General features: G+C 36.1%; 2 protein-coding genes across 5 annotated transcripts in view; one reads left to right on the top strand and one right to left on the bottom strand.

Moving 5' to 3' along the window:
- SLC4A10 (solute carrier family 4 member 10) overlaps positions 1-5,692 on the top strand; it is a 178,910-nt gene extending 173,218 nt beyond the window's left edge. Inside the window, exon 26 of the mRNA XM_023528479.1 lies at positions 3,832-5,692. Within this exon, the coding sequence (XP_023384247.1) occupies positions 3,832-3,898 (67 nt within the window). The 3' untranslated portion in view covers positions 3,899-5,692. The remainder of the gene's footprint in view (positions 1-3,831) is intronic.
- A 4,936-nt stretch (positions 5,693-10,628) lies between these two features.
- Positions 10,629-16,288, bottom strand: part of DPP4 (dipeptidyl peptidase 4) — a 74,341-nt gene continuing 68,681 nt past the window's right edge. For all 4 annotated transcript variants that reach the window (XM_011358539.2, XM_023529777.1, XM_011358549.2 and 1 more), the window contains 3 exons: positions 14,176-14,248; positions 13,837-13,910; positions 10,629-12,152 (listed from right to left, as the gene is read on the bottom strand). In XM_011358539.2, the coding sequence (XP_011356841.1) occupies positions 12,051-12,152; positions 13,837-13,910; positions 14,176-14,248 (249 nt within the window). In that variant the 3' untranslated portion in view covers positions 10,629-12,050. The remainder of the gene's footprint in view (positions 12,153-13,836; positions 13,911-14,175; positions 14,249-16,288) is intronic.

The raw sequence follows: 16,288 nt of genomic DNA, 5'->3' as shown, positions 1-16,288 counted from the left end.
GAAACTGAAACAAAGTTATAGACGGCTTTTCTTCCTGTACTACATGGCTCTGCAGTGCAAACTTTTCCTCTGTTTTTCTTTGGTTCAAGCAAAAGTTTTTATGTCATTATATTTTAGGTACTCCTTAAAGTAAGTGGTAAAGTCAAGTGATGCTTTTCACCAGAAAAACCTAGTTGTTTTAAAAATGTGTATTTAGATTATTTTGGACAGTAGATTAGTGAACAATGTAATGTGCTTTAAGCAGGTCTAATTTTCAATAGACCATCCTTTATATTTTGATATAACCACTTATTTTTTTATTCTTTGAATGTATGTCCCCACTAACATGAGATTCAAACTATTGTGGAATAAAAGTTTACCCAGTTTTTTTTTTTTTTTTTTACTTTTAGGTTGATAAAATCTGTAGCTTTCCATGTGAAAAAAATATCTCTTGGTTAGTAGTTAGTGTCTTCGTCTTCATAACAGTGGAAACTGGCACAAAGAGTGTGGCTTCCCAAAGCCCAAAAAAGCACCAATACTAATAACAGCAACGCCCTCCTGCTTTCTCTTGGTATCTGTTGAAGGCAGTGAAGTTTGATGACCAAGAACTGTAAAATGTTGTGCCTGCTCGAGTATCCATTGGCAAAAAATCCCTAAAGACTAGGTTACCAGGGTCTGTATCTCTTGAGCTGTCTTCTATGCAGTCTTCGATACCACTCCCATCACTAGTTTTCCATCCTATCCCTTGCTATAGATCCTACATGCCAATCAGAGAAGCCTAGATACCTTTTCTTAGTGGACTTTAGAATAGCAGTTATATTTTACCCATTATTTCATTTACTTTTTGTTGTCAAAAATATTTTATCCAGTTTAACTGAAAGAAGGGAGTAAGAACTAACTGCAAATTCTACTACATCTGTGGGTTGTCTAATTTGATTCTAGTTCAACAGTGCTATGCACACATGTGACAAGCTCCTCTGTAGCTTATTGGATGGATTGGTGGAAATAGGTCTCATTAAAAACCACATTGCATCAGAATAAGTGAGCAGCTGCTTTGCTTTATAAAACTGACACCCCACATCGGCGTTTCTTGAAAAGTTACCTGACAACACTAGGAAAAGCAGCGTTTGTTTTTGCCCTAGTGGCAGAGGCTTGGCTCTGGGACAACCCTTCCAGTTCCTCTCTGTCTCCCCCACTCCCACCACCTTCTTCTATCTGGATTTTCCTTTGTGCTCTGATTTCCTAGGCCCTCTCGTGACTTTGCTTGGTGAATGTTGTTCGTAACAACTATTTTAGGGTCATTGAAAAATAACAGTTTCAAGACTGCTTAGCAGCATGGAGGTAGTGGGTCAGGTTTGCTCTCTCTTGAAATATCACTTCCTTGTAACTCCTTAAGGGCAGGGATGCTGTCTCATTCATCTTTTATCCCTTGGTCTTTGCAGAGAACTATATAACATAGTATATATGTTACATTAGGTATGTAATATATGCCATATGTATGGCATATAATAGATATGCAATAATATACATTTATTACAATAGTACATGATAGATATGGTATGTATTTAATGCTTTTATGTAGTATGTTTATTTCAAGGGAAGTTTAGAATTGATTAATCATGAGAAAAATCAGTGTAACAAGGAATAGAGTAATAGCCATAAAGTAAGATAACTCAAGTTGATAATATTTTTCACAGACGTTTTGAGCTGGTTATAAAATTTTACTTAATAGTGAGCTGAAATCTAATTTAATACCAAAATCACTGGTTTTAAAGAGAAAAAAAAATAGATCCAATCATAATCAATTGTTGCTTTGTACCCAAACAAGTGTGACCAAAGCAGGATATCAGGAGGAAGCACATCTGTGACTCAAGTCGACATTCTGAATCTCTTTTTTACTGCTTGGCGACTAATAGCACATGGGGAATTTGATAATTTACCATAAGGTTATGGAGCAGAGCATTGCAGACATAAGAGTTGTGCATGTGTAGAGACCAGTCTGTTTCTGTCCTTGCAGACTCCTACAGATAGGATCTCCTATTCTTTGGAAAGATAAGAGTTCACTGGATCTGGGAATACCAATCTCAGAATCCTGGCATTCGAGCTACAAGAGAACTTGGCCATCTAATTCAAACTAGTTTATAGATAAAGAAACAAAGTTCCAGAGAGGTTACATAACTAGCCCAAGGTCATACAGCTCATTCTTAGCTTCCGGGAACTGAATGTAATCGTCAAGCTCCAAGCCCAGGGTTTCCTCCACTGACCCATGCTGCCTTTTTTCATTGGCTTTATTTGGCAGAAGAGACTGGAAGCCAGGTAGAGCCCAAGGAAAAGTTAATTTGGAAAGTAGGGTAGCAGACACTTGTCATATGAAAGGAACTTAAAGTAGAAGAAAGTGAGTCATGCAGATAGAGGAGTTAAAAATACAGAGTTAAGGCTCTCAACACATCATGTGCACACTGTCATCTCTTCTCATGGAAAGAGAAAAGAAAAGGGAAAAAAGTTGCTTTGCTTTGACCTGTAAGTAGTGTGTGCTGAGAAGTGTGGCAGGCACAAACCTGGGTGCCACAGACACTCGCTCACACCAGCTCTCAGCGCTGGCAGCATGCCACCGATGGCAGAAGCTCCAGCACTTCTTACCTGATGGTGCCGGGTGGTGGTGACAACTGAGAAGGGCTGTTTCTAGCTTGCATTGGAGAAAAAACAATTTAAAAAACACGCTCTTAGAATGTGTCTAAGTTATTGACCATTATGAAAGCTGCACAGGAGGCCCCATAGAAAAAAAGGGTTTTAACTGTCACTTGATTACTTGGAAGAGAGTTTTAAAACCAAGGATTTCCCCACCACCATTTCATACATTTATATTAAGGGCCAAAGTTAACAGTAAATCATGTGGATTCTTCCAGTTCAGGGCCTCAGAGGCCGGCCAGCTGTGGGTTACCCTTTCTGTCAGCAGCAGCAAGGGACACAGACAGGCCTCGGACATGAGGGGCTCTGTCCTGTGCTGGAACTACTGGGAAGCGAGCAGTTCTGCCCTGGAAGCACATACTCCTGGTGTGAGCTTCCTGCATGTGAGCACGGTCTTTGAATTTTCCACGTGAAAAACGTCCACGTGAAAATAGGAAAAGTGTACATCAGAAAAATATTGAAGAAAAAACAAAAATAAGAGAGTCGCATTACCAGCTTGCCCATTGATAAAGTTAATAATTAAAGAACAAATAAAATAAAAGCCATTTGGGAATGAGTTTATTCTGGAAGGAGTGAGGCGAAACAGTATTCCTCTGATGGACAGGATGAGGATTTGTCTGTGGAGAGATGGCGCGGGGTGACTACCTCCTCCAGACCAACAGAGATGTGTCTGTCCTACACTCCATGACACAGTTATCACCAAGGATCGGGGTTCAGTCCCTGCACAAAGGATGGGCTACTTGAAGCAGAGCCCAGATATACACCTACTGCGACATCTCGTTTGTGTCATTTACAGTGTCAGTGCTATCTCAAGATGAGGCATGACTGACATTTTCAATAATCATCAGTGATTCATTTGTCCAAATGAGGACCATGGTGTTAATCTTGCATGCTTTTGAAACTGTCTTAAAAATGTCTGGTTTTTGGTTTTTAGTTTCCATTTTTTGAATTTCCCCCTTCCTGCAGTTCTTATTTTCTGTCTCACTGAGTACAGAGGATTTTAATTGTTGCTATCTATCTATGTTTCACAGCATGAAAGAGCAATGCCTAGGGGCTCTTGTGGTGCTTTGGGGTTGATGGGTTTTGTGTCTCAGCAAGCAGATCTCACAGTAGCCATGCTGGATTGCAGTAATAAATTTCTCCTTTTTTTCCCTCCCTCTGTAGCATTGAAAGCCGAAAAGAGAAGAAAGCTGACTCAGGGAAAGGTGTTGACAGGGAGACTTGTCTATGAGTTGATCTTCAATTTATTTTTTACAAATATATGAGAAGAGTGCCACAATTATTAATAAAACTGCTTTGATCTTGTATTGTAAATTCTGTCTGTCATCCCAAATCCACCTTCATACTGTAAGTAGTGCAATACTGTTTCATTTTCTGTGTTTAAACTACTGAGCAGTGAGATACCCTTGTGAGTGTATACAATAGCTAATGCAAGAACCTCTGTGTTCCTTGCTGTATGTTAGGTATTTGTAAGCACTGGATTCTCATTGTCAGTTTTATGAGAGCAATAGCTTTCTTAAAGAGATAAGTCCTATCTACCTAGTTTGTATTTTCCTACTGTAATGACCTGAAGATACTTGGTAATTTCATTGAGAAGAGTTTTGAAAGGTAATCTTACTTCTTAATTTTTATAGCTTAGCATTAGTGACTTATTTCAAAAGACCCAAATCAAAAGGTTAGTTGGGAAGCATTTTTTTAATAATTGTATTTATGCAGTTCCTTGATTTAATATGATACATTTAATACTTAAGAATTTATATATAACTAAAACCTAAAGTAATTCAAAAAAATATATAGAAACCCGCTCACGACTTGTTTAAAAGAATCAGACAATAATGCAGAGTCAAGTAGTATTTGCTTAAAATTTAAGTTGTGATTACATGATCAAATACTAGGCTTGTACAAAGTGCTTTAGAAAAACTTTGTAAGTTTTGTGAGATTTTCAAAAAAAAAAAACCCTTTATCAGAAATATGCTGTTAAATTTCTTTCCCACTGACAACATTTTCCAAATAAACTATTATATATGTACTCATGGAATACCACATGGTGAGTCATCGTACATTAAATTCCACTCCTGTACAGTTATTCTGCTGCTAAACGTCATGTACTGCTTAATGCTGCTTCTGAATCACATTCTAATGTTAGACTGACAGGTCTCCAGTTGTAATTTTTCCTGCAAAGCTCTTTTCCACTTTTTAATTAAATGCATGTTGTAGAAAAATATTTTAAATGAAAATTTCAGATTCTGTTTGAGAAGCTTCTGTAGATATTTTAGTTCATATGAAATAATCCATCTTTACTAAGCTCATACAAGAGGAAGAAAAGTTAAGAATTTTTGAGCATTACTAAAAATACAGTATTTCTTTTTATTTTAGATGAATGTGAAGTTAATAAAGACTAGATCTCATAGTGCTCTTATTTCCTAAGAATGAGCGGTGATCATCAACCTTATAATATTCAGTGTCCGATTTTATAATAATTCAGAGTCCTGTCACTTTTCCAAACTATTAATTACATATTCTGTGTATAAGGGTACATGAAAAGTGAAAAAAAAAATCCTCCTCTGATTAAGCTTATGAGGGAAGTAAAATAACAACCAAGCCTTCGTTAGGTTCAACATTTTGATACCTTTTGAAAAATTTCCCTCACAATCTTTTAAGGAGCCATTTCTTTTATGGAATATAAGCCTAAAAAAATACAAGAAGAATATGCAGTTAATAAAGTCTGTGTTTATAAATGCCAAGGAAAAAATACAGAAACTTTCCATTCCAAATGTGTTGCCTTTGTTTATTTTATAATACAGATGCTACATTGTAAACATTCCCATTGTTTTGTGACTTAGACTAGGTGTACATGCCAGTCAGTCCTCCTAGTGTTTTAATATATTAATAATGGTTCTGTTAAAAATGATCGTATTGAATTAAAATCTTCACATGATGACCTATTTGAATAAGGAATTATATCCAATGAAATTCTGTATTTCTGAGTATTTTTATAGTCATTTTGTTCTTGTGTGAATTTTACTGATATCCCTATGTTAATTCTAATATTTTGAAATCATATAAAATATAAGAAAAATGTAGTGTTATATATTTCCTCCTAATTTCAGATTCCTGGTCAAAATTAGTGAATATCTTGAATGTAATTTATTGAAAAGTTTAAGTAATGTGTAAATGTGACTAGGATATTGTGTTTTTCACAACTAAGAAATGTTATGTGGAAATAAATATTTATCTTAAATAATTTTCTTGCACATTTTAAATTGTGATGCAAGTGTCTTATTTTTTCTCTCTTACTGTTAATCAGTAAATCAATGTGGAACATTTTGACTGTTTGAACCTAATATTTAAATTTAGACACCCCTGATGTAAAGATATTTCGAGTACTGATACAATTTGAACTTTATGAACAGAATATTTTGAGAGCTATATTAGAGTGTATCTCTTTATTTCCCCAGAGAGCAGTGATGTGGGTGCAAATAGCCTTGCTCTCATGACCAGTAAAATCTTCCAAGACATTAGCAGGATTTCCCATGTTTGGAACTCCTTAGCCTTCTGTTTACCCTCTATGTTCCTAAAACTTGTCTCCACTCTGTTGCAATAGGTCAGGTGGGACCATTATTCTTTTGTAGCCATCTGGCTGTCTGTTGGGAAGATAATTGCATTCAGAACTCTAACATACGGATTAATATTTTTCTCTTGATTTGTGAGTTTACTTTGTAATTGCTACCATCTAACAGCCTTTGATATTGGGAAATTTTTTCCTAAATATAATCTGAATGTCTCCTTGGCATAGTTTAAATCCATAGCCTGAAAGAAACTCTCCACTGACAAATGACAACCAACTTGTATTTCAACATGATCCCTAGATTTTTAGAATTATTCTTGGCTCTTAAAAGTATGGCTTATTTTTTACTTATCTATACTGACCTACTTCTCTTTCTATTTAAATATCTTTGGATATTTTCCTTAGAAAGCTCTAGCTCACTGATACAACCGTCTCTCTCATTCAGTTTCTATTAGTACATTGGCCGCTATCCTTGGTACTGGAACTTTGAAATGAGACTGTGAGATCCTTGCTTCTAAGGGCAGGTTAGACACATAGCTATAACATAATGTGATATGTACCAAGTTGGTGGTATGATTAAAGCAGTGAGTAATTCAAGGATGGAACTTTGAGTAGGGCAGAGTTTAAGGAAAATGTTATATAAGAAGTAGCATATGAATTAGGATGGAAATGGGGAAGGAAACCTACTCAAAGAACTGCAAAGATTCTCAAACTCATATCACTATTGAAATAAAAATGAAATTAAAAAATAAAATATGTAGTATAACTGGAGCCTGACATATTTGATATGTGGCATATTTAGAAGCCAGCAAACAGCCCAATATGACGGAGTGTCAAGAGCGTAGTGGAGATCTGTAAGAAAAGGTAGAAATACAAGTTGAAAACATTATAAATGATGTTAAATACTATATTAGGATATTCAAACTTTACCCATTAAGAGTTTTGAGTCATGGAGAGGCATGAACTTTTGGAAGGATTCGGCTGGCAGGATAGTAGAGAATATTGTGGGGAAAAGAGGAATCACTTCCTTAGGGATCTGGCTCCCAGGATGACTCTCGGAGGCTCAAACCAAACTCTGTGAGTGGTCTATAAACTTCTATTATGTTTGAAACCAAACAGGCTCAAGTGTACTCCTTGAACACTTAATAAGTCACTCCAGACACAATAACTTTATTGTAAATCTTTTTATGTAGACCATTCCTTTATATGTATTTTGAGTTGTATTTGAAAAACATGGTATCAACAATGATCCTGAGACTATTAAAGAAATCTAAGTGTAGTACGAAATTCAGCCAATGGCTGGATCATCTGGGTCTAGAAAATACCTCTCCTTGCCTATCCTTTCATGCTATTCATTATATCCATTTTTTTTTTTTACCATAGATTTAGTTTTGTATCTAGGTACTCTTGCTATCTGGTGTAGGTGTAGTCATAGATTTTTGCCATATGGCTTAGGTCTTTCATTTGTTTATAAGCTCCTTGAAGGTAGGAATAGTGTTTTATCCCTCCTCTGTAACTCTCAGGGCCTAGTTCTGTGTTCTGCTCTTTTATCCACCCAGCAAAAGCTGTGAACAGAATTATAAGCAAAATATATCAGCAGATGCTGCTGCTCAGTTTATTAAGAATGACTAAAGACCCAAAAAGGATTCTCACTGACATGTCAGTATGAGAACAAAAATACTTATTCTTGAAGGTGTGCCCAACACCTGCAGACACAGAGTCTCATGGTTAGAACCTATGCATTCTCTGAAGTCATTAAACTAGGAGATGCAGCTAAATAGTTGTGAATAGAAGGAGGGAAAAGGAGAAAGGAAGGTGCCAGGCAAAGATGCAATGCCAGACATAGTTTATATATATAAATCTTCACAGCAATATATAAATCTTCACAAACTCTGTGAAGTAGGTATTTTTGTACTTCTTTTAAATTAAGAAACTGAGGTTCAAAGAGGCTAAGTATTGGTCTTTAAAATGTTTACTATGAGTGGTGGCTTTGAGATTCCAACCCATGTCCATGGAACCCCATCTGCAGTACTCTGCATCTCCAGTAGGAGGCGAGGTATGGCTGCCTTCCTCATTTAACACTGCACTCATTCTAGCTTAGGCAACCAGAATCAGGTTAAGATGTGTAATGTTTCCTCTCAGTATGTTATTTTTTCTTTGTCATTTGTATTTCTGTGATTAACATTGGAAACCAAACCTACCCAATGAAATGCTTTTTGTTTTGCTTGCGAGTCACGAATATCATGACTTTGGATCGGAGAAACTTAATGAAATCGTTCAGGTTTTGGTGTTTTGATGGGTCACATTTCTCACAATACATATGTTTTAAATATCTGACAGAGGTGGGGTGAATGTTCAGATGAAAGATTATGTAGAATCAGAACTTTGATTGAATTTATTGAAGTTTAAAATCTGAAACACCAGAAAAGATATCCTTCTCAGTTTAACAGTAAAGAACTTATCTTTCTTTTTATTAATTCAAATTCTTGAGTTTGAATTTCAATATTATCACAGAAAAGTGATGTGCAGAAAGATGATAAATTTCTACTGAGCATGACATTGAGCTTATTAATACCATACTCTGATCTTTTCTTATGAGTATTGAGGTTATGCTTTATTACCCATGTTCATCTCTTATTCTCAACCATCTGTATCCTTCAGAAATTCTGAATACACACTCCATTGAGGATGTATGTATAAAGGTCTCGGATGCTGCTAAAAGAACTCACAAAGTCAGCAGGGTAAAATTCTCTTACTTTATGAAAAAAACATTCATGTGTTTTGGCATGTTTTTCATATGGAGCTTGTTAAATCTTAAATATTGTACAAATCTAGTAGTTTTGTTAATTGAAATTCTCACATCATCTTAGAGCAAAAGCAGCAGATGTCAAACAGTAGAACTGGTAGCCTCAGTGACCACCTGTGAATAAGAAAGGAAACACTTAGAATGACATACATCCTGATGCGAAGATAATTGATCTTTATGGTGGTGGCCTTGAGTCATCAATGTTGCATTGAGTTATGTGCTATGCCTGCTATTTAAGGAAGTGTGGAGGTATATAATCATTTTTTTTGCAAGGTTTCCAACCAAAAAGAATGTTCAAAAATAATTTTCAAAGTGATTTTTCTAAAGCTCTTGGTCGAAACTGAAACGAATTCTGTATTCATAGGAGAGATATGAACAGATCTCCCTTCCTTTGGTGTATGTATTCACGCATACTGGTACACTCCAACAAGTTGTTCACGAAAGGAATCTTAGCATCCATGTGCCTGCTGAGGCTGCAGCTGTCCATGACAGGCAAATCTGCACAGTTTAGTGTTATCATTAGTTCCTGTGTTTCAAGCTTGCCCTCGGATTAAGTTTATCTCTAATTTATTTGTCAATTTCTTTAACTTCCTTTTCCAATAAGCTAATTTGAAACTCTTATTGGAGAGTAAAACTTCTCCTATGAAGTTCAAATGAAATCTACTTTAACTTCAGTCACATCATTGCCATCTGCAACCCTAATTATGCAAAATATTTGTACTAGGGTTCCAGAGAAAACATCTAACATATTTAGACACTAAAGGAACAATGAATTCATATAGTTTTGATATTGTACGATAGTTGTATAATATCAAGTCAGACATTGTATAACATTATATAATATATTATACAATGGTCTTAATATCTATATATTACCTGATATAGTACAATATCTACTATTGTCCAAAGGTCTTATTAATTAATATCTGATATTTTATGATATCTGATATTGCTAACATCTGATACTGTCAATGACCTTAGTATCTGTACAATATCTGAAATTGTACAATATATGGTTTTGATTAGATGTAAGGAGAATTTCTCTTTAATTTGTTTTTATGACTATTAATTTAGTCCAGTATGTGAACATATGCTCTATAACTACTATTTCTGGATATAGAATTCTGAAAAGATTGGTCTAGCTATTTATAATGATTAAACTCTATTAAGAAATAAAAGTATGACAAGAGCCCTATAGAGTTGAAGGTCAGTTTATGGTTCCAATGGATGAATGGGATTTGAGACTTAAAATGCTCTGAAAACACAGTTGAAGCTGAATTTCACAATCCTCCATCCATTCTTATATATCACTCACCAGTCTCAAATTGAAAGATTTTTTCCTATTTCTTCCATTTTAAGATATTCATGCTGTAGCTCACTCTGTCCAGGACAACTTTTTCCAGTAAATGGTCTGAAGCTAAATTTAAGTTTATAAAATCAAGTTTTTAAAAATGAGACGATTTTGCAAATGAGCAAAGGAAGATCACGTTTCCTCAGTTAGCTAGACATTATTTGCTAAGCTAAAGTCAGCATGAGAAGTCTGTGCTTTCATTAATATAGTTATATCAACCAAAAATAGTCAAACGCTTAAGTGATTGACTGATTCTTTTTATTATTTCTGAGCCATCAGAACTCCAAGATGATATTGTTGATATTACTTCTTCTTATAATTTGTGCCTTATCATAGTTCCCTGGCATAAAATTATAAATTATATGCTATATAAATAACCCAAATTATTTTAAGTTGATTTTTCAAAAGCTATATATATATATAATATGTATGATAACAGAAATCATATATGTATTGGATGAAAACCCAATGAACTGCTTAATTTAACACATTTCTATGTATCTATTTTTTATAAAAACTGAACTCTCTCCATGTTTACAAGACAGTCTGGGATAACAAGCAAAATAAACAAGAGCCTTTCTGGATAAATGTGTCCATATGCCAATGTGGTTTAGATCTGATTCAAGATACAAAACTCATTACCTCTGAAAAAATGAAGACATGTTTATTAAATGACCAGGAGAAATTCTACAGTATGTAGAATGGGAATAATAATACTTAGGACTTTGTAGGGTTTTTGTCAATTTTAAAAAACAAGTCCAAGGAAGTAAAAATATTCTTTTAATTATAGAAAAAAGAAAAACTGATGCAAGGACTTCTTCAAGTTAGGATTTACGATACAAATATTTTCATTTTTTAACAGGGCAAGCTGATGTGTTCACATCTCAGTTCCAAGCTGCCTCTTTCAGGGGGAAACATTGGTATTTTTTAAAGCACATTTACAATGCTTTCCCATCACCCTTGCTGTGTTTTTGTAGCACCTATAGCCATAACTGGCACCTGGGGCCTTGCATTGTTGGCAGTTTCCCTCTCATTTCTTTGGAGTCTATTCAACTGCTGTGGTTTTACTCAGAAGTCAGTACTTTGCATATGTGATTTCCTGAGACAGTCTGAGTAGTCTTTCTCAGAAAACTGTGCTAGTCTGGCTATGAACAGCTCTTCTCTGAGAGGAGCTGACAAAAGCCTGGTCGGGTCAGCGTGCTTGGGCTTGGGTTCCCAGCCATCCTCAGCTAGCTTCTCTTCCTGCCCCCTCTTTTCCTACCCCTGCTTCTGTGACATCACTGCACACATCTTGCCATTTCTTTAAAGAAGAGAACAAGATTCAGACGAGTCCAGTCAGAAAAAAATAAAATTCTTCCCAGGAAATTTATGCAAAGCTCCCCTAAAAACAATTCATGTTTATCATTTTAGCAACCGATGTGGAAATGATTTTAAATAATAAACAAAACCAGACTGAATAATGCAAACTTCTGCAAGGTAATAATCTGTTGCAAAGACAGAAGTCTCCACTCAGGGTTCTAGATATGAAATTTGGGAACAAAGGTAACCTTACATTTCTTGATTTGAATATTTTTTTTAAGATCATCTTGACAGTGCAGTTTTAAGATAATAACAAAACGGTTTTTAATAAGCCTTAAATGGCATGCTCTTTCGAGGTGCTAAGGTAAAGAGAAGCACTGTTTTATGAAGTGGGTCATGTGAGTATATATATGTTGGTGTGCTGTGCTGGTAGCGATTGCATGGTCTTCATCTGTGTACCACTGGAGAGAGAAAAAGGTCAGAATTAGGAAGTCAGTTATCTTTCTTTTCCCAGTCAATTCACATGAGCTCTCATGAGTACACGCAGAATAAAACAATGTTTTAATTCCTAATGAGTGTATAAACCCAAACGTGATCACAGAGGGTATGTATTTCCCCCAGACCTTTTCCAGGGCATGTCGTTCTGTCTTACAGACAGTACAGGGAAAACTCACTGTAAATTTGGCTTTACCGCATAGTGCTTTAGAGATATGTATATTTTAATAAAAATATCCAAATCCACTTGAAAATTTCACTCAAAGGACACTTAGGATGCATAGGAGGGAATGTTTATTCCATTAAGCTTGCTAGTTTTAATTAAGTGTTATCAAGTGTCAAATTTCTCCTACATTGTGGTTAGATAAACTATCATTATTAAATATTGAATATTTAATAATATTTACATTTTATATTAAAATATAAATTACATTTTAATAATATTTATATTAAATATAAAAACATTAAAATAATTGGGGTTTTAAAAGGCAATTTTAAAGAATATACATAACTAAGGAACTGGAAAATTCTGTTTCAGTATTCCATATATGTGTTTAACATAGTAAAGTCAAAAGTCAAATGTGTTATTTGCAAACACTTAGATTTTTCACTGCAGTTTTTTATCTGTATGTCTGACATTTTTGTAGAAAGAGATGATGACCTGAGGCAAAAATTTATCAACTCATACCTCATTAAGCAAACATATATTATGGTAACAAATTAACTTTTAAAAATTGCTTAAAGTATCATGTTTTTTCTTTGTAAAAAAATAAACCTCAACCTCTTATAAGACTCTGACACAAAGGCCATTTATCAGATTTTTTTTTTGTGCGGGGGCGGGGGTCGAGCGGAGCGGGTAGCAAATGGCTGTCCCACTCCTATACAGTGGGCACCGTTTGAACTGAGCACAGAGAAAAGTATGTATGTTAGAAGACAGGAAAAGCAGGCTTTTCTAGCTAATACAGACAAGAAAGCATTTTACACAAAAACATTTAGTGCAACACATACATATACATACATATGTGTGTGTGTATATATAATTTTTTCTTCTTAATCAGAAAAGGTCTAGTGCAGAAAATGAATTTGACTTAATATCTAGAAACCTTTTGTATAGGCAACAACAGCTCTAGCTATTTCCAACTTCATAAAATAAGCCTAATTGTTTATTGCCTGTGGTTGTTCAACAAAAGATAACATGGCAATTGTGAAACCTGAAGCATGCTGCTTATTAATATCCCACTGTTGTTAGAATGTTTAGTAATACATACTAGACAGAAATGGATTTTCATATTTGAATTGAGCTATTATCGTGCTGGTTTCACTTTAGAATTACTCTGCCACACATCTACTGAGTAAATGATTACTTTTGAATCAAAATAGGGAGAGACTGAACAATCACATGAACAGGAGAGCAGAGTTTTGACACTCCCAGGTTATGCAATATTGTGCTTCTCAACTCCAGCTCTCTAATATCATTCAACATTACTGTGTCTATGGCTCAAGAATATCTCTTCTCTAACTCCTCATTGGAAACATAACTCTTTTAATTCTGTCCCTGTCTCCTGGGACCTCTGTGAGGCGCAGTATCCCAGAGAGGAGAAACCAGACCCACCAGCAAGTTCCCTCCCACTGCACAAAGTTTTGCTATACCATTGCCTGGAAATCCACTCCAGCATCCACCAAAGCTTTGGCGATCTGAGCTGATTGCTGAAAATGAACGTTATCTGCAGGGAGAGAAAGGAAGCATAAAGTCACTAATAGCAGCTTCAGTTTTCTGATACGGAAGGGTGGGAAAGGCTCAAGAAGAAAGGGACTGTTTGAAGTTCCAGGACTCAGCATCCCATTTAGCCCAAGACAAGTGAGTTGTGGAAAGCAACACTGTTTTATTGAAGTAAATGTAACAGTCTTGCCCCTCATGCTTTTGTTTTGTCAGTAGTGAAATTGCAAACCTGTCTGTGATACTAAAAAGTCTAATTAACTGAAACTCACCATCTGCTGTTCCATGAATAAGGAGGTACTCAACTTGTTTAAAATTTTCAGCTCTGCTCATGACTGTTGAATTCTGGAATAGGGAAAAAAAGAATGTCATTATTCAAAAAAAGATCTGCCATAAACTGATTTTTCACTTCAGTTTACAAAATAAAATGTTTTCAGCTGGGGCCCCCTTTGATACAAAATATAGCAAACCGATATTCAAGCAAATGCTGTCTCTATGCATGGCAGAATGCATAGCATGCCCTGTCCCTGGGAGACAGGACTGGAAAGGAGGGATGCCACATCTTCCCTGCACATGCAGGAAAAGGGTACCAGCCACCTAGGCTACATGCAAAACCCCTCGAGTCCCAGATCCCAGACTGTCTGTGTCCTATGCATTAACACAGGGCAGAGTCTCATATTAGCAATGTATGTTCCATGGGCTTATGCTGTAGTTCAGCCAAAAAGTGTATTGCCATGGCAACCATGTGTCACATGGTGCCATACATGCTTCATTTCAAAGAGCCTGTACATAGTATTTGCAACTAAACATACTCTGCAATATGTCATATGAACTTTGGTCCACATTGCTAGGCTCTGAATGAGAAGCAAGTATACCTCTTGTGAAACAGATGTTTAAAACCTAGGCAAATGTAACATATGGGAGGAGAAAGGGGTGAAAAAGATCAAGAATGGCCTTAGGAAATCAGCACGTCGTTGTCTGCCTCATACTGTATTGGAGGAAATGCTGCTATTGAATCAAATTGCTCCCAAATCAGCCAAGGAAATAGGACCAAAAATTGGGAGGTCAGTGTTTTGAACTGCTTTGTGGCCTCGGTCAGGTAGGACTTCCAGAATGAGGGTGAGGTCTTGGATGAAAAAGCCTTAGTAAGCATGGAACTGGTCATCTGATCTTCATTTGGAAATCTTGTTTACAAAGTCGGGATGAAGGTAAAAATGCCACACAGACATTTAAGTGCCTTTGGGAAGGGATGAGCTAGAGTTTGCTTCTATTGTCTTGTTACAGATGGGGCAAGGGAAGGGCCAGTAGCCTCCCTACAGGTTTAAAATGAGCCAGCTAGTCCCATAGAATCCTGGCAAATCAAAGTCAACTTTGTGAGAGCAAAGGTTTGCATTTTATAGGTATCTTTGTAGCTAACACCAGCTTAGTATTTTTTATGGAAGCCCTAGTGGTCCGGGAGGAAACTGGATGGGGCTAAGGTCAGAGTGGTATTCTAGTCCAGCTTCAATATCAGTGAACTGTGTACCTGGAGACAGGCTGGGCTCTGAGCCTGGTTTTTGGTAAAATTGGAATAAGAATAACTTCTCTTACTCCCTCACACAAATAGGAATCAAGAGACAAATTTTAGGACAGAGCCACCCAACATGTTTATGTTGACTGAGGCTCCCAAGGGCACACTGTCCTGGAAAGCTTAAAGCAGATGCCCTCCAACTCTTGTGCAGGCTGTTCCTACTTGTCCTGGCCATATTGCATTTCTGATCCACATCGAGAATTTACTCATGAACTTTAGAAAGAAACACCTAAGACTCATTCATACTTTTATTTTACTTCGTTTTAAAGAAATCTTTTATCTGGTGAGATGTCCCAGATAAATCCATTCGGGTATGAATCCACCCATCCATCTATCCATCCATCCATCCATCCATCCAACCATCCATCCATCCATCCATCCATCCATCCATCCACCCATCCATCCATCTCAATGTTACCCCATTCATTCTTCTACCCACTCATTTATTTTCACCTAGTCAATCAATATTTATTTGTGATATACCTCATTAAACAATAAGATTCATAAGAAAAAGGATTTGTCCATGTTGTTCATCTCTCTATTCTTAGTACCTAATACAGTTCTAAATATTAATCAAATGAGTAAATGAAAGAAATTTAAGCACTTGTACTAGTCACTATATTTGGTCTTGGTTTTTCAGAGGCAAGTGGGAACAGTTGGGGTAGGTGGAATTAAATATTCTCATTCTGAAACTTACTGAGATATGTTTTACCCACTTTCAACGCATACACTGTGCCATTATCAACAGTAGCTCACATTGAGTGTTTACTCTGTCAGTCACTGTGGTGAGCATCGTAAAGCGTTTATAATAGTAC

The sequence above is a fragment of the Pteropus vampyrus genome, unplaced genomic scaffold (genome assembly GCF_000151845.1).
Source record: "Pteropus vampyrus isolate Shadow unplaced genomic scaffold, Pvam_2.0 Scaffold2, whole genome shotgun sequence".
NCBI classification, from domain to species: domain Eukaryota; kingdom Metazoa; phylum Chordata; class Mammalia; order Chiroptera; family Pteropodidae; genus Pteropus; species Pteropus vampyrus.
This window is presented reverse-complemented; position numbering and strand designations above follow the sequence as displayed.